Genomic DNA, 18,753 nt, shown 5'->3' with positions numbered 1-18,753 from the left:
ACAACACAAAGATTTAAAAAGTGCAAAAAACAAACAAACTAGTAGTTACTGGCAGTAAATATAAAAAGAAATCAACAAAACAGCAATAAATAAATAAATAAATAAAGCATAAGAATAACAATAAAATAAAAAAATTAAATAAAATACATTAAAGTAAAATAAAATAAAATAAAATAAAATGCCACACCCCTATGTATTAATTGAAACAAAACTTACCAGACTCTGCCATTTTAAGATTTGTTAAGGGGCTGTTGCACTCTGCTGTGACACAGTGCCACTGTCTTTAAATTTGTGGGTGTCAGAATCAGAATAAGATTTATTACCCAGCAGATTATCATACAAGGACATTGCCTTGGTGTTTGGTGCACACAATAAACATATTAAGAGAAAATAAAAAGAAAGACAAGTAGATACAGAATGGAAAAAGTATAATAAAATATGTGAGAGATACTATAAAAATGCAATAACAAATCTAATATGTACAATAGGGAAATGGAATTGTGTTTAATGTAAATGCTACAGCTCATGATAAGTTGAATTGGGACCGTGTGATAAGGTGTCTTCCTCTCCCACCCTCTAACAGGTCAGGAAATTTATGTAAAACTTGTGACTCACAATAAATGTATTTGGCAGTGAGCTTTTAGGAGACCACAGATTTTATCTTGCAAGACAAGTTTTGCACTTTGCTATTATATCCAGTAGGTGTCAGCATTACTCTGTGAATTATGTGAGATTGTACTTGTTAAAAAGCAAAGCAGGTTTTAAATATTACTGACTGAAAAAATGGTTCTTTGACTGATTCAAAAATGTTTGATATTTCATTTTGGGTTAAATTCACCACCATATGCTACCTTTATTTTCTCTTAAAGCTTTGAGTTAAAGACACATAGATTACTGCTGCATCCCTTAAATTAGAGTTACTCACTAAAAAAATGCAAAGCCCCTCTTGAGATCCTTACCAACCCCAGGGTGTAAAAAGCACAGAGTAAATCCATGGTGAAATGACAGATGACTGATGTGATGACAGATGCGTGCACATCAGAAAGTGTTCAGCGACTGATGAGCACAGAGGCATGAAGGGTGAGTGTGAGCTGTTGGTCAGGGTATGCCCAGTTCCCAGTATCTGACTGACTCCGACACACAGCATCTCCCTCTTCAGAGCAGCACTCTGTCTGACTGCATCTCTCCCTCACTCCTGCTCTCTCCTCCTCTCCCTCTCCCCTCCTCTCCCTTCTCTGCCGCTGCTGGTCTCACACTCTCTCCACTTGTTTTCTACAACCTTTCTTCCTCTTCAGACCTCCCTCCCTCTCTCTCTCTCTCTCTCTCTCCCATTTACTCTCCCTTTATTTTCATCCTCCCTCATCTTCTCTCTCTCTGTTTCTCCCTCTTCCACTCTTTCTCTGTTTATACAGAGGAATGCAGTATGTGGCAGGCTGTGGCTCTTTGGCTGTTGATACTTGCGACTCTGCTCCGGGGTGAGTGACTTTCATCGGTGCTTTGAGTGATGCTCGAACAAGTGTGTGTTTTCTGCATGTGCTGTACACAGTGTGCATGTCTGTTGTTAATATCTGTGCACTCAGCAGCTCTTTTCAACACCGGCAGAGAGTCTGTTGGTGTGCAGCCAGACAGAGAAATGGATTTTTTTTTATAATGAGCAAGCAACAATATGAAATTTAATCATCTTTACTGCAGATTGTAAAAGCTGGACTGTGCATTTTTTGTGATAGATAGATAGATAGATAGATAGATAGATAGATAGATAGATAGATAGATAGATATGCAGGGAGAAACAGAGGGGTGATTATGAGGCCACTAGTGGTTAATTTACGATGGGAGGACATTATGGACACAGGGGACTATTAATTTGAATAATGGGCAAACCATCTGTGGAGACATATTGATATTAATTAAGGCCTAGTAAATAAATATGGATTTGACACTATACAGTAAGTGCATTACTCATGGACCATTAGCACTGTGTGTGGTCTATGAAGGGGTATTCACCGTTTGCCCGCAGGACAGGCACTACACAGCTATTTAAAGTGTATGTCAGTTTTTAAACTTATTCAGTGTCCCTCTGATATCCCCCAATAATAGTTCCCTTCACATCAAAGCTATTGCCTTGTGGAGAATGAATCAAAAGTGAATCGAAGTCTAGTGGTGGAGTTATAGGGCGAAGAGGGAGACAGTTCCCCGCTCTCATCGTCGTGAGTGCTGTGTGTGTCTGTCTGGGGTGTTTCAGTGTTTAATGGCCTCACTATTTCCTGCGTGAAATGAAAGTGACATTTTTACAGCAGTGGGAAAGACTCGGACTGTCTGCTGGTGATCAATCAGAGACGTAATTGATTAGGAGGAACAGGATTCTTTCTCTCTGGTCTCCTGCTCACATTCTTCTCTTTCTCCCACACACATTTTCATCCTGTGATCTCTTCTCCTGTCCTGTGTAGTTGAAACCAGTGGTATATCTCCCTATAGGCAACATAGGCAGCTGCCTTGGGCAGCCAAAATTAAAAAAAAAAAAAAAGAAGAAGACCATCAGGGAAATGGTGGTGTGGTGTAGAGTATATGGAGAGTCTTAGACTAAGAGAAAATGAAAAGGCAAGACACCCGGGGTGTAATACAAAATGAGAAGAAGATTAATTTGCGCACGCACTATCTCTTCCATCTCTCCATCCATTTTCATCCACTTATCCGGGGCCGGGTTGTAGGGGCAGCAGGTTGAGCGAGGTACTCCAGATGTATTTCTCCCCAGCAACATACTCCAGCTCCTCCTGAGGGATTCCCAGGCGTTCCCAGGCCAGATGTCATGATCCCTCCCGCATGTTCTGGGTCTACCTTGGGGCCTCCTACCAGTTGGATGTGCCCAGAGAACCTCTAATGGAAGGGGTCCCGGAAGCATCCTGATCAGATGCCCAACCACCTCAACTGCCCCCTTTTGACATGAAGGAGCAGCAGCTCTACTCCGAGCTCCTTACCCTACCTCTACGGCTGAACCCAGCCAACCGACAAGTGAAACTCATTTCGTCCGCTTGTATCTGTGATTTCATTCTTTCGGTCACTACCCAAAGCTCATGACCATAGCTGAGGGTTGAGACGTAGATGGACCAGCATGTCGCAAGCTTTGCTGCCGGCTCAGCTTCCTCTTCACCAGGATGATCCAGTGCAATACCTGCGTCACTGATGATGCTGCACCAAACCACCTGCCCATCTCACAATTCATTTTATCCTCACCCATGAACAAGATCCAGAGATCCTCAAACTCCTTTGCTTGCGGCAGTAACCCACTCCCAACCCAGAAAGGGCAATCCACAGTTTTCTGGCAGAGAAACATGGCCTCAGACTTAGAGAAACTGACTCTCATCCCGTGCTTCACACTCGGCTGCAGACTGCCCCAGTGGATGCTGCAGGCCATGGTGTGATGAAGCCACAAGAGAGCAGAGATGCAAATCTGAGGTCCCCAAATTGGACACTTTCCTCACCCCGGCTTGTCACAGATTCACAGTTCTGATGGAGGCCAACATCCACTGAGAACATGTTTGACCTTGTGTCAAGTATGTGGACAATTTCCTTTGTGTTTATTTGTGTTGATTTCATTCTTATTAATAATAATGTCATAAATATAATCATGATAATTTGTGTTTGCGGGGTTGTATGCGCTAGGTCAGGCGCTGCTTAAAATGTTACCTTTTCTTACACCACTAAAAGCCCACAGTCTCTTTTATCTCCATTGGAGCATGTCTGCTCTCCCACTGTTAGTTTGTTTCTCCTTCTCTTTCTCATTCACCTCGCCTTTAGTTTTCTACACCACTTTCACCCAACCGATCCATCAATCACTGTAATCACACCGTTTTTCTGCCATTGCTCTCTCTTCAGTGCTTTCTCCTCGTCTCCCCTGGAACAGCTTTCTCGTTGTAACTGTCACTTTTTTTCTCTTGCTCCTCTTTTGTGATTCAACTCTCACATTTTTCCACCCCATCATCTCCTCTCCATTGAACTCCCCTCCTCTATTCAGTATCAGTGCAGGGTCCTCACCAGCGGTTTCTGCTCAGGGAGCTGCTGAGGGACTACAACCCCATGGAGAGACCGGTGGCCAATGACTCCCAGGCTCTCACTGTACAGTTTTCCTTCACTCTAATGCAGGTCATGGATGTGGTACGCATGGCACAAACGCACCATAAACATACTTATACCCCCATACAATACATTCATACAAGAAACATACTCTTTATATCACTCCTAATGTAATATTATCTAAGTCCACTGTAAAATACTTTCTAAAGTCCAAAGCTAATGAGGTCTAATCGGTCCGAATTATTTAAATCAAATGGATATCTCCAAAACTGTATTCCTGTTGAGCTGCAGCAGAGGGATAGTAATACAACAAGGGAATTTCATGCTAGAAAAGTCGTGGAAGAGCCTGGTTTTTCAGACTGCTGAAGCCTTACATTAGCTTTACTTGAACTTAGGAATGCATACTGACACAGTTTTGTCCCCCACCATTTAAATTGGAATTACATTACAGAGGGATCTCTCTCTGGATTAAGTGGCACGAATGTTTAAGTCACATTATTCAAAGCTAAATGACATATTGTTGAATAACTACATTTTACATCAGATAACAAAATGGCTAATCACAAGATATCAAATATGGGACAAGCGTGAACTCCCGGTTAGGATTCCTTCGGTGATCATTGTTCAGGAGGTTTTTACCATGAGCTGAATTATCCGCTGAGATCTCTTCCCCTGCAAAACAAACAGACTAGGTAATTAAAACCTATAAAAACATGAAATATAAAGCTGTTTCACGTCACACATCAGTGTTTCTCTGACTCGTTGCAGATGGCCCACTAGCCCAGCACCTGCTAATTTGTGCTCACCTCTCTGATAACTTAAGATCGAGACATTTAAGAAGTTTTTACCGGAAGCTGAATCATCAGCAGAGGTCTCCTCCTCTTCAAAAGAAATGAACGTGATGATTTAAATTTGTAGAAGCACTGAATAAAGTGGTTTCACGTCAAAAATCAGTGTTTTTCCGATGCTGCTTGTCGCGCAGGGGGCTGCCAACTATGTTAGCCGACATAAGAATATGAATGGCCCTGACTAGAGGCAGTGTTTGTTTTGTCTGTCCTGGGCTACTGTAGTAACATGGCGGTGCAACATGGCAGACTGCGTGGACGAGGACCAGCTCCCTATGTAGATATAAGCAGCCAATTCTAAGCTAACAAAAACACAATTCTTATTGCAGGTGATTATACACTACAGAAAACATACTTATATTTCATTTCAGCTAACATATCACCCTAAATCCTACACACCGGACCTTAAAATCACCTCTTCTCTTCTATGTTTTGTGTTACTCAAGGATGAAAAGAACCAGATCCTCACCACAAATGCCTGGCTGCAGATGGTGAGTATAATGAATAACATTAATGGTGTGATATTGATCTGAGTGGTAAAAATCTTTTCGTATGTCCCTCCATCACTTGCAGGATCAGTTACACAGATTCACTCCAGATGCTGGTTGGGGTTCAGTCATGATAATGGACACATAATAAGAGTGATAATTGAAGGCATTTCGACTTGAGTGCAGATTCCTTCATCATTCTGCTCCAAACATAGACGAATTACAGTATTAATCCTCAAGGGCAAATTCAAGTGGCCTTGAAAACAATTCAACTGGCCTTATTACAAAAAGAGGAGGTTTGAGGGTCCTCCGCCAGAAAATTTAGAGCATCAAACAGTTAACTTCCCGTATTGTGGAGGACTTTATAATCTGTACAGCATGCCATACCTCCTATCCTCAAACCTTGGTTTGAATAAGAAACACAACATCCTCCAAAAATTCCCCAAAAAGAAGAGCAGGGAGACAGCGGAGGGAATGCAAAATACGTTGTGTGTACAGAGTAGACTGAAAATCAGAATGGCAGTGTGTGTGTTGTCTGTGTGTATCCATGTGTAGCAACCATAGGAAGCAAACTATGAGTCACTGAGAGACTGAAGCCGGGTTTACTTGTCTGACATGCCAACAAAAAAGATTCACCGGGATCCAAAAATACTTTAAATTTATGAATAAAAAGGAATCAACTCATTGTAACATGAACAAACTCGTGATTAAAGTTATCACAGTGAACACCAGATGTGCGGTCAACGAGCCCGGTCTCAATCCAAAGTCAGCGAAATCCGGCGCTTGGGCAGTGACTTACGGTGTCAGAAACCAACGAAAAAGGCGTCCTTTATTGTCGGCATGATACGCAGTATGCAATATGTTATAGTTTAACTGTGCCTGGCGGCGCCAGGGGGAAACGCGGTGGGATAAGGACGAAAATTAAGCCATTGAAAGTCTGACTGAGGTGGGCGGGAATGGTGGAGGATGGGTCAAACTAACACCGACTTTCACCCGAGTTGTTATCATCTAAAGCCAAAGCCTGTTCTTTTTTCCTAAACCTAACCACGTGTGTTTGTTGCTGAAGGAAAAAAATGTCAATTTGCAGTGTACCGACGTAGCGCTTTATTTTGAAAGAGACTGTGTGTAAGCGTTAAATCACCTGTGAAAACGGAAGTGTGTTTTGAAAGAAGACAATGCATGTCACAGGCAGAACTTGACACGGCGTCCCAGAACGTCAACAACCAACGCACCCAGGGTACCTTGCACATCATATGTGGACGTGGAAAGTCCATGACCAAACGTCAATATGTGACAAGGTCAGAGTGAGAATGTGTTGGGTCAACAAAAAATATGGCGACACGCTCACCCTCTGTCCTGCTAAAAAACACACAGGTGAATGGATTATGGATTATAAGTGTCACCGCCCATAGCCATGTGACCCAGCTCTCCCAATAACAGCAAAATAATAAATAATAATATCCCAAAATACGAACACGAACATGTAGCAATCCAAAAAATAATAATTCATGGCTCCTACAATGTGTGTCTCTTTATGCTTTTGTTCAAAACCAGTGTTGTGCTTGTGTCTCCCAGCAGTGGTATGACCACTACCTTCAGTGGAACCAGTCAGAGTATCCTGGAGTTAAGAACCTCCGTTTCACCCCTGACCAAGTCTGGACACCTGACATACTGCTTTACAACAGGTATGTGAGGCATATAAACACACACACACACACACACACACACACACACACACACAGTGCCGTCACTCATCACTGTGTTTGCTGTCCTCCAGTGCTCATGATAAGTTTGATGCCACCTTTAAGACCAATGTGTTGGTAAACTCCAGCGGCTTCTGTGAGTATCTGCCTCCAGGTGAGTTTTTACACCTCAGCATTTTGTCCTCAAAACTAAACTACGTCCTCAGTCATCCTGCACACATGCAGTATTACTCATGCTGCAGCAAATGAATCCTGTAAGGATGTTTGCTGCAATCTACCATTTCCCTCTTCACTTACTTCCAGATGGCTGCACCGAAAAACAATGGTTATTTTTTGCCCCTATAACATATTTTCCCTTCCACTGTAAACTATTTCCCCCTGTTTTTTTTCTTCAAGGAATATTTGTCAGCACGTGTAACGTGGACGTGCGATGGTTTCCGTTTGACATCCAGCGCTGTGAACTGAAGTTTGGCTCCTGGACGTTTGATGGCTGGCTGCTGGACATCCAGATGAAGGAGGCAGACGTGTCAGGATACATGCCCAATGGAGAGTGGGACCTTCTGGGTGAGACAGGCTGTCAAGGCCCTGGAAGACAAACAGTGTTGCTTAGTAACAGTGCTTACATTACCACCATGGAGTCCTGCAGTGTAATTAGATTTTAGTGGGAGAAGTTGGAGTATGCCTCATGAACATTTCACTGGATAGAAATACAACTACTTAGTAATATCTGAACGACATATTTTGCCTCCCTGCAGACACCATTCTTAATTTTCATAAGATCTAATCTTTCCCTCTGCGCTCGACTTCAGCTGTGCTCAATAAAATCTCTTTATGATGCTGGTGCTATGTCAGACTTTTCTCATTTCACAGCACATTCCATTTATTCGTTGTTTTCTCGTTTTCTCAACCCTTGCTGGTATTTCCTGCAATATAATGCTGTCGTTGCTGCACCTGCGTCTGTGTCTGTCCCCTCAGAGGTCCCTGGAGGTCGTCACGAAGTTTTCTACGACTGCTGTGCAGAACCTTACCCTGATGTTACGTTTGTGGTGACCTTACGAAGGAGGACCTTGTTTTACGCTCTAAACCTCCTCATCCCCTGTGTTCTGCTCTCCTCCATGACCCTGGTGGTCTTTCTGCTCCCCGCCAACTCGGGGGAGAAGATCAGCCTTGGTGAGGAATAATAATAAGAGGAGGGTGGGGAAGAACAGGAGTGAAGGATGGTGTTAGAATAAGATAGGCTGAGAAAATATAAGATATGGAAAACAAGAGGTGCAGCTGCTGTGAGATAAAATATATTTCTTGCTGCCTATTCTTTACTCCTTCCCCATGAAGGCATTTTTCACTCTTCTAGTGTTTCTCGTACAATCCCTCTCTCTCAACATTATTGGAAAACTCTCAATCAGCAATGCGTGAGCTTTTGTTCGGTGTCAGGAGGGCTAAGATGGAGAGAAGAAGAGACAAAGGGATGACAAAGATGGAAAAGGCGAGAGGAAGATGAAAAATCGAATTAGTTTTCCTGTGGGTGTCAGAGAGACAGATGATTGGAGTGACTCAAGAGCACCATACCAAATATACTGTTTCAATAAATGTACTCGCGTACTTTCTTCTCCAAAGGACTCTCCCTTCTCTTTCTCTGCACCCCACTACTCCCCGGTGTCATGTTTCTGCCTTTAGGCATCACGGTTCTGCTCTCGCTGACTGTCTTCATGCTGATGGTTGCAGAGATTATGCCCGCCACTTCAGATTCTGTACCCCTGATAGGTCAGTCTCTCTCTATGTGTGCACATGTGTGTATCTGTTAGTGGGGTTTGAGGTTTTGGGAGGACTGACATTGCTCATAGCATACAGATTGTCAGCAGCATTATGAGTGAAATGTGCTCTCCTCCTGTCTGTCTCAGGGCAGTACTTTGCCAGCACCATGGTGATTGTCGGGATGTCCGTAGTGGCCACAGTCATTGTCCTCCAGTTCCATCACCACAACCCCAACAGTGGACACATGCCACACTGGGTGAGTTTTTAGTAATTATGATAAAATAATAAACTTTATTAATGGAGCACTTTTGTACAAAATATCAAAAACAATATTCAACAGCTGGATAATGCTAAACATGTGATTTAAAAGGTGATTTAAAGAAACTGTGTGTGGGGATTTAGTGGCATCTAGTGGTAAGGATTGCAAACTGCAACCAGCTGAAATTGTAATCTACTGGTTAGGATTTCTTCAGTGTTCATCTTTCAGGAAGTTTGTACCAGGAGCCAAATTATCCACAGAGGTCTCCTCTTCTACAAAACAAATGGACTCTGTAATTTAAACTGGTAAAAACGTGAAATAAAGCAGTTTAAGATTATAAATCAGTGTTTCTCCAATGCTGTTTGGCACATAACAGACAGCCTGCTAGTCCAGCACCTGCTAATTCGTGCTTACCTTTTTTTCTGTTAGCTTGTTGTGTGCTCATCTTATTTCACTGATAACGTAAGATCCAGATGTTCAGGAGTTTTTCGCTGGGAACCAAATTATTTGCAGAGGTCTCTCCTTCTTCAAAACAAAAGGAACCGGTGACTTAAACCGGTAAAAACACTGAATAAAAAAGTTTTGTGTTAAAAAAGAAATTAGTGTTTTTCTGACGCTGCTCATTGCATCGCTAGCTACACTGCAAAAATGCAAATGGCCCTATCTAGAGCCAGTGTTTGGTTTGTCTGCTCTGGGCTACTGTAGAAACATGGTGGTGCAACATGGCAGACTTTGCTGACAAGGACCAGCTCCCTATGTACATATAAAGGGCTCCTTCTAAAGTAACGATAACAGGATTGTTATTTTCAGGTATACCCAAAGAAAACATACTAACCTCCTTAAACACACCTTTTAAGGAGGGCACATATTCAGCTAAGTAGATCTTCTCAGGCAGATTGCTCCAGAGTCTTGTGGCTTTAATAGGAAAGGCTGGATCACCCTTGGTGTTTATCTTTGACTCTGAGGCCACTGCTCAAGGATCTTGGTCATTATCATGCACTCGATAAAAGTTAAAAGTTTTGAATCAATTCTGCAACCAAAAGACAGCTAGTGTAGAGAATCAAAAGCAGATGTAATAGCCTCAGGGCTGGGGTTTAATGCCTGTCAAAGAATGTTTGATCAAGGCAGGTGAAAAGTGCACTGCAGTAATGTGAGGATGTGATGAAATAAAGGCTTGTATAAAGATGTTCAATCTCTTTAAAACTAAATAGATCAAATCTTTGCAATGTTACCAACAAGACTAAAGACGTCTCCTGATTCAAATTCAAGCTGGGATAAAATGTTAAACCAAGATTTATAGCTAGAGGTTTGATGTAGTATGAAAAGATTTGTGGCTGAACCACTGTCAGTCAAGACCACCTGAACTGAGACCAAGCCATGACCAAGACCGGAGTGTATCGAGGCCAAGACAAGACCAAGACTCTGAGGAGTTGAGACCATGTCAAGACCAGATTAGTGGGAGTCCCACACTGATTCATCTTCATTTACATACTTTATTGCCACACTGCATATATTTGCCTATGTATAAGTGTACTGTGAGAAATGCTTTGATGAAATGATCAAAAGAGTTTGCAGCGGGAAATTTTATGTGTGGGAATTTTCCTTTGTTTACTATGAGCAGACAAATACAAACACTGAGGAGCTGATATCTACTTAACCGACTTTATTCACACTGCTTTTTTTGCAAAGGCAAAATCCAGAGTCGTCTTTGTCTGAGACTGATTGACAAGAGTAAAAATGTGGCTGAGTCTGAAACAAGACCGTAACCTTCAAAAAATGGTCTTGAGACCAAGACTGATGTTAAGTACTACAACACTAAGTTGAATCTGACCGTGAAGTATCCTTAATGCTCATCTGATGTGTATTTAAATGTGAAAATGTGCATCTGTGTACTTTAATTTTTTAGCAATATTTGTGTACTTGTGTGTCAGGTGCACTTGGTTCTGCTGCAGTGGGTTCCTTGGTTCCTGCGGATGAAGCGTCCAGGAGAGGGAGCGGAGCCGCCTCTTTCCAACTGCCAAGACTCTCAGAGCAAGACCTTGTCCTCTCCCACTACCACCGCTACCACCACTACCATCCCTACGCCAGTGCCCCCCATCCTCCCCCCCAGCCTCAACTCCCTGCAGGCCAGTCTAGCTCAGCTCAACCACCCTCTGTCGCACCAACTGCCCCACCGGCGCAACTCTCAGGCTGTGATCCTCCCTAATCATGTCCACAGAGAACCCAGCCCCAATCCACATCCACAGCCCAATGGCCACTTGCTTTACATGGGCTTCCAGACCTTCCAGACCACGGCAGAGCTGGAGCCGGTTCAGAGGAACAGAACCACAAGTCATGGGAGGGTGAACAGTGGACTAGGTGGAGGGGAAGGAGAGGGAGTGGGAGCAGCAGGAGGACCAGCTGGAGACACACCTATCCATCACCACCTCCCGTCATCCAAGTTTGGGAGCCCCCCACAGGAAAATCAACTGTCCCCGGACCCTGACCCATCAACCACATCCTCTGGACCCTGTGGCCTAGAGGCTGGGGCCGGAGCGGGGAGATCAGCCACTGTACACACCCACAGCGGTGTGATTCGATCTGTGGCAGTGGACAACCAGCTGCAGGCTCTTCTGGTGGAGGTGCAGTTTTTGGTGGAGCGTGTTAAGGAGCAGGACCGGCAGCTCAGTTTGGCAGAGCAGTGGCAGTTTGCTGCAGCTGTCATCGACCGCCTGTGCCTGGTGGGATTCAGTGTTTTCAACATCATCTGTACCATTGCTATTCTCATGGCTGCACCCAACTTTGGAGAGGCGCTGTCAAAAGACTTCCTCTGACAGACCAAAAAGAAAGGGATGTGACAGATTGGAAGATTTTAAGGCATAATGCAGATGATGATTTGTTGGAAGCACAACTGCTGTTAATGACACCAGGACATGCAGCAGCAGACATTTCCTATTTGGTACGCTGGAGAGACACATGTGGAGTGGACTATGATTTGGAAACATTATGGTGCGATGTTACCATTTTTCATGATAGAATATATCTAATGATGCGCACATATAGAGTTCATACATTCTTTTTGTAAACGTTTCTATGGAAGTTTGATTGATGTGTTTGTTTCTCCCAAAAGGCAGCACTCCAGTCTTAAAAAAGCAAAAGAATCGTCTCATGCATTGATCATTTTTGTGAATTTTGTTTTCAGCTAATGGACTGTCAACTGAAACCTTTAACAGAGCATCAAATGATTCATTGGAATATGGATGGTTGTGGATTTCTTCTTAAAGTTTGACAGTTAAATAAGAAGGGAAGAGGTTCTGGAACAGTTTTGTGAATGAGGATCCTAAAGGAAAATGATCCCAGAATTTATGTGAGATCTGGAAAGCATGACTTTACTAAATTTGTTATAAAGTATTTGTACTGCCGTCTTTGGATGCTACATGAAGATGCTCAGTGGAGAAACTGGACACTGATGTGCTGCATGTAAACCTGCATTTCCTGACAATACAGACTCAGATTCTCTGTGTGCTCTTCTCTTATAAGTCACTTCCCCCAAGTATAATTTATACTGTGGCACACACATTTTGTTACCACTGATCGGTTTCTTTGCAGGATTTTATTTTTTTTAGAATTTCAATTAAATTTTGAATCTCATCCAAGGTTTTCCCAAGGTTTCTTTTTTAACAGGAAACCCAGCGTCATTGTGATCAGTATTTTTCCTCATGAATACTCTTTATCACAATCATACAGCCTGAACATCCTCCATGTAATGGGATGATGACATTGATGATTCATTTCTGCAGCACCTTTAACAATCACGTTAGCTTCATTTTATACTGTAGTCTTCTATGAAGCAGAAAACGCACTAATATCCATGGATGGCACAGGGCCCAAATTGTCACGACCCACCTGCAAAATGTCACTTAAATGAATGCGTACCAGCTAGGAAGCAAAATGACCACAAAGAGACACAAAAAGACTGCAAAGAAATGCAAGGGAACTGCCAAGAGACTGATATTTACAACAAAAAGGGGCAGAACAGCCACAACTAGACATAACATGACCACAAGGAGACACAAGATGACCTCAAAGAAACACAGAAAACAACCAAGCAAGACACAAGACACAAAATGACACAAAATGACCTCAAAAAGACACAAAAGGACCAAAAAAGACAAAAGTGAGCTCAAAGAGACACAAAAGGACAAAACAAGATACAAAATGACTTCAACAACTCCAAAGAGACATAAAATGACCAAAAAAGGACACAAATTACCGCAAAGAAACACTAAATGACCAAAAAAAAGACACAAAGTGACGTCAAAGAAACACAAAACAGCCCAAAAAGGCACAAAATGACTTCAAAGAGATGCGAAATGACCAAAAAAAGACAGATGATGATCCCAAAGGGACACAAAATGACTTCAAAGAGACACAAAAATGATCAAAAAAGACATAAAATGCGCTCAGAGAAACAAAATGGCCAAAAAAGACACAAAATGGTTTTAAAAAGACATAATATGACCAAAAAAGATACAAAATAACTTCAAGGAGACACAAAAGGACCTCAAAGGCACACAAAATGACCAAAAAAGACAGATAATGGCTTCAAAGAGACACAAAAAGCCCAAAACAGACACAAATTACCTCAAAGAGACACAAAAGGACCAAATAAGACACAAAATGACTTATAAGAGACACAAAATGGCCAAAAAGATACAAAATGACTTCAACAAGACACAAAATGACCAAAAAAGACAGGAAATGCCTTCAGAGAGACACAAAATAAACAAAGAAGACACAAAATGACCTCAAAGACACATAAAAATGACCTCAAAAAAGAGACAAAGTGGCATCAAAGAGACACAAAATGACCAAAAGAGACACAAAGTGATGTCAAAGAGACACAAAAGAACCAAACAAGACACAAAATGATTTAAAGGAGACACAAAATGACCAAAAAAGACAGGAAATGCCTTCAAAGAGACACAAAAGGACCGAACAAGACACAAAATGCCCAAAAAAGACAGGAAATGCCTTCAAAGAGACACAAAATGAACAAAGAAGACACAAAATGAACAAAGAAGACACAAGATGCCTTCAAAGAGACACAAAAATGATCAAAAAAGACACAAAGTGACGTCAAAGAGACACAAAAGGACCGAACAAGACACAAAATGACCTAAAAAGACAGGAAATGCCTTCAAAGAGACACAAAATGAACAAAGAAAACACAAAATAACCTCAAAGACACACAAAAATGACCTCAAAGACATAAAACGATCAAAAAGAGACAAAGTGACGTCATAGAGACACAGAATGACCAAAAAAGACACAAAACGACCAAAAAAGACACAAAGTGATGTCAAAGAGACACAAAACAGCTCAAAAAGGCACAAAATTACTAAAAAAGACATAAAGTGACTTCAAGACACAAAATGACCAAAAAAGACACCAAGTGACATCATAGAGACACAACAGCACCAAACAAGACACAAAATGACCTCAGAGACACGTGAATGAAAATAAAAGAATAAATAAATAAAGGCATCGTGCTCTGATTTGGAGGAGGTGGTGGGGCCTTTTCCATATCTTTGCCCAGGGGCCCGTTATCTCACAATCCGCCCATGCCAACACCCCTCAAAAACACAACCTGCACACTGCCATGCAGATTTTTTCTTTTCTCTTCTTTCTTACCTTAGTGATTCCCTTGTTTTGAGCTGAGAGGGGTTGTTTAAAGTATCTCTTGTGTTTGTGAATGAAGGATACACTTCAGCTAGCACAAAGAATTCAAAGCACTGGTTTCATAGTGTGAAACAACATTGTCCTTCTGTGCAGATGTAGATAAGGTGTAGACTGCAACATGTGGGAGAGAAAAGACAAGGTCAGCTTTCCAAAAATCCTTCTTCACAAGGCTTTTATCTTATAGACACACACTCCAGCGCACATCTCCTCACGCTTATGTATGCAGAAAATCCTAATCTCTATGACCCTGGATATGCCTATGTAAAATGAGCCATACATTTTGCAGAGGTGTTGGGACAATGTGAATGCCAGTAGGTTGTGACGGACGGAGGAGTGAATCTTGTGAAACGAACGGCCTTGTCTTTTGTACTCTCTGGACATGCATCTGGCTCCCCTCCCTTCGATCGGAGTTTAAAAAGGACGCTGAAACAGAGGGCAGGAGGAGGGAAGGAGAGGAGGGTTATGAGAGGAAACAAGAGCCAGAGAGAGGGAAGTCAAGATGGAGGTAATGAAGCGCAGCAATAAAGAGGGCAAAGGGAGGAAGGAGAGATGGAGGAGAGGGCTATGCTGAGGCACAGAGACAGAGAGGAAACTGAACGACGGAAAAACGAACAAGGTGGTTGCACGGTTGAGAGAAACTGAGGAGGGAGGGGAAAAAATGTGCTGAGAGAGCAAATAGGGCCCGATAAAGTTTTTAACTGATTGGTCATTAATGAGAGAGGGAGAGGAGGAGGAGATGACTGAATCCTCCCCCCCTCCTCCTCCTCATCTGGGATGCTGCTGCTGCTGCTAAACTGTACTTAGACCAGCATTTCAGGGTGACTGGACATATATTCTGAATTGGCAAAGAATATCTTGGCAAACATTCCCATGTAAAATGATTGACTATGAAATAATGCAAACACCTTATGATGGTTGAATTTGGCTAATTGCTGTCTTGGCGCGGCTGTACGCAAACCTTCAGCACAGAGGCTATAAATTAGGCCTTAAACTTCTTCATAGTGCATGTGCAGGCAGGGCGGTTTACTATAGAAGCAGTTCACAATGAATTTCAATGGCCTACTGAGCTTTTTTTTGTCTGTGTGACTGCCAGGGCTGCACAGCTGAGAGATGCAATACAGCACAGGTAATAAATCTAAGATACTCCCCTCCTCCGGTGACTCAGTCATCCACCTGCTCCGTGTTGACAGCTCACGCAGAGCTGTTTGTTCAGAGGAGAAGCAAACCGCGTCATACAAAACAGTGGAGCGTGATGCAGCGAGCAGGAGAGTGGGATGCAGGAATCTTTAGTATCAAGGGGCCTCTGCAATGTGTAGCTGCAGTTGTCGCACAAATTTGCACCCACGTCCAGACACGTGAAGCAGCACAAGCACAAAAACCCACTCACGCATCAAGTGGTGAGAGTCAGGACCCTGCCGCAGACCTAATGCAGTAACCACGCGTACTCCCAAAGCTCTCTGTCTCTTTATGTTCTCTCTCTCTCACACACACACACGAGGTTCACTTACACTGCTGCTTGTGCAGTGCTGACAGTTCTGTATTGTTTGCTCATGAGGGAAAAAGAAGAGAGGGAGAGGATATAAAAGATGGGAGTAATCGTTGATAAAAAAAACATCCTGTATTTTAAAAGAGTTAAATAGAACTACTGGAATAACAGAGAGCTATGGCGTTTAGTTAAAAATGCATTTAGTTTAACCACTTATTCCACTTCAGTCAACTTTTCCCACTTTAAAGGTCCAGTGTGTATGATATAGGGGCATCGTGTGGCAGAGAGGGTATAAGGTATTCATTACTTTTTTTAAAAATAGATTATGATGACAAGTGGCAACCTCACGTTAACTTTAAAAGTGCCAAAAACTGCAGTTCCTCAAGTGGCCTCTTGAGGCTTGGCTCCAAGAGTGAGTCAATCCTCATACAGGCCCGTTTCCAAAGCAGGAACTTTGGGGTAATTTTACGGGGCCGGGGCCGTTGGTGCGTGTCTCCACTGCAGGAACCACCCCCGAAGGACAGAGTTCTAGAACTTTTACAGGGGCTAAACAAGTCCCTGCCCCGGAGTAGGTACTCAGAACGCCCCTGAAAAACTGCTGGCTGGGGCTTGGGGATTACTTGGTGCTGACTGGATATACTCAAGGCGGAATGTGATGTCAACAGAAAGCAACAAAATAGACGACATTTTTAAAACTCAGCAGACGAGGGTTAGCTCGTTCATAGCTTCCACCGCCATGTAAACAAACTCAATAACCGGTCCGTGAAAAACATATTTTTTCCGGCGGATATCTTAGTTACAACATGATTGAGCTAGCAAAGCAGTTTTGTGTTGATATGTGTGGTATTTATTCAGTTTTGGGAAATCATGATGTCTAGAAAGCATCAGTGGCTGCAGCTGACAGGGACAGCTAACAGCAGCAGCAAAGCTAACATCAGGACGTCATCTGTTAAAAGCCTCCTGTTGTCGGAAACGACATGACAATGACAACTGTATAGACGCCACCCGTTCACATTTTATTGAGGCTTAAAGGTTTGCATGCTTAAGCGTGGGGCCACTTTGAACGACAAGCTGTCTGCAGATAGTGTCCTCTACTTCTCGGTCAGAGTCATCCCTCGCTCTTCCATGGCTCCACCCTCTTGTCCAATTGTGGTCAATTATGGTTCCAAGATGGCGAAGGTCTTAGGGTGCTTTCACACCTGCCCTGTTTGGTTCAGTTCAATCAAACTCAAGTTCATTTGCTTCCTAAACGTGGTTTGTTTGGGCAGGTGTGAACACAGCAATTGCACTTGGGTGCTCACCAAAACAACCAGACCAACACCTTCTTGAAGAGGTGGTCTTGATCTGGTTACAAACGAACTCTGGTGCAGTTCGTTCATGTTCCGACCTCGCAATGCTGCCATGAGTACAAGAACCAACTCTAGGCAATTATGCAACTTCGTAACAAAATTAGTCCCTGATTCGGACCAAAGCAAGCGAACTCTAGGTCTGAAAGACACTTTAAATACCAACATCAAGGCTTCAAACAGGAGTCCACAAACCAGTGGGTGATGTCACGGTGGCTACATCCATTATTTAATAAAATTTTTGGTTTATAACCACTTGAAAGTAAGAATTGTTGTGTTTTTGTGAGCTGTTTATCTCTACATAAGGAGGTCCTCTTCCACAGAATTCGCCATCTTGTTCTCTATGACTGTATAAAATAATGGATGTAGCTACTGTATTGAAGCCTTGAGTTTAGCATTTTGGCCATTGCCATCTTGTATTTTTGGAGGCAGAAGTAACCATATTTGGATGAGAGGCTGGAGCTGTGGGGAAGCAAGGGTGGGATCTGCTAGAGACACTGAGAACACTATCGGCAGGCAGCCTGTCAATGAAAGCAGCCACGCCCTTAATGCTGCATAACTCTCAGCTTTCACAGGACATCCACAGTTAAATTATAGAAAAATTAACTCCCCGTATGGTTGTCATGAATGTAGAAATTAGCTATAAAGACCAAAACTGTTTTTTGTACCAAGCTGTAAACATTTGGCCATTTTAACATGGGGGTCTACGGGGATTGAGCTTCAAGTGGCCGTTCAAGGAACTGCAGTTGTTAGCACTTCCATGTTGGCTTAATTTTTCAGCCGGAAGTTTGAAGTGAGAATGACGCCAGTTTTTTGCATTCTAGTTGACAACGGTGGACAAGTCTGAAAAAAATAACAAAACATGGACGTTACCGCTCTACCGTTGGGCTAGCCATAGCCACTGTTAGCAGTTGATAACAACACTCTGTGTGGTATTTTGCACATACAGACAGCGTAGCAACATACCCACGGATAAAAATTGAACAGTACTATGGGTATGGCTGACCTAATGTAAAACAAATAAGATAAAATTGCTATAAACAGTACTTTAGCAGAGTGATAACTCACTATGTATGTGACCG

At 42.7% G+C, this 18,753-nt stretch overlaps 1 protein-coding gene across 1 annotated transcript; it reads left to right on the top strand.

Moving 5' to 3' along the window:
• Positions 1 to 1,008: 1,008 nt before the first annotated feature.
• Positions 1,009 to 12,747, top strand: LOC117265585 (neuronal acetylcholine receptor subunit alpha-7-like). The gene is made up of 10 exons (XM_033640144.2): positions 1,009 to 1,475; positions 4,013 to 4,152; positions 5,363 to 5,407; positions 6,980 to 7,089; positions 7,182 to 7,261; positions 7,504 to 7,671; positions 8,083 to 8,277; positions 8,782 to 8,868; positions 9,006 to 9,115; positions 11,050 to 12,747. Exons 1-10 carry the CDS (start codon positions 1,106 to 1,108, stop codon positions 11,929 to 11,931), a joined length of 2,187 nt encoding a protein of 728 aa, XP_033496035.2. The 5' UTR covers positions 1,009 to 1,105; the 3' UTR covers positions 11,932 to 12,747.
• Positions 12,748 to 18,753: the final 6,006 nt, after the last annotated feature.

Source organism: Epinephelus lanceolatus, chromosome 10 (assembly GCF_041903045.1).
Source record: "Epinephelus lanceolatus isolate andai-2023 chromosome 10, ASM4190304v1, whole genome shotgun sequence".
Lineage (NCBI taxonomy): Eukaryota > Metazoa > Chordata > Actinopteri > Perciformes > Serranidae > Epinephelus > Epinephelus lanceolatus.
Note: the sequence above shows the minus strand (reverse complement) of the source record. Positions and strands in the feature narration are given on the sequence as shown.

Coding starts and splice junctions, on each gene's coding strand:
- LOC117265585 (XM_033640144.2), top strand. CDS start 1,106: ATGCCCAGTTCCCAGTATCTGACTGACTCCGACACACAGCATCTCCCT. Junction 4,153..5,362: donor TAATGCAGGTCATGGATGTG/GTACGCATGGCA, acceptor GTGTTACTCAAG/GATGAAAAGAACCAGATCCT. Junction 5,408..6,979: donor CAAATGCCTGGCTGCAGATG/GTGAGTATAATG, acceptor TGTGTCTCCCAG/CAGTGGTATGACCACTACCT.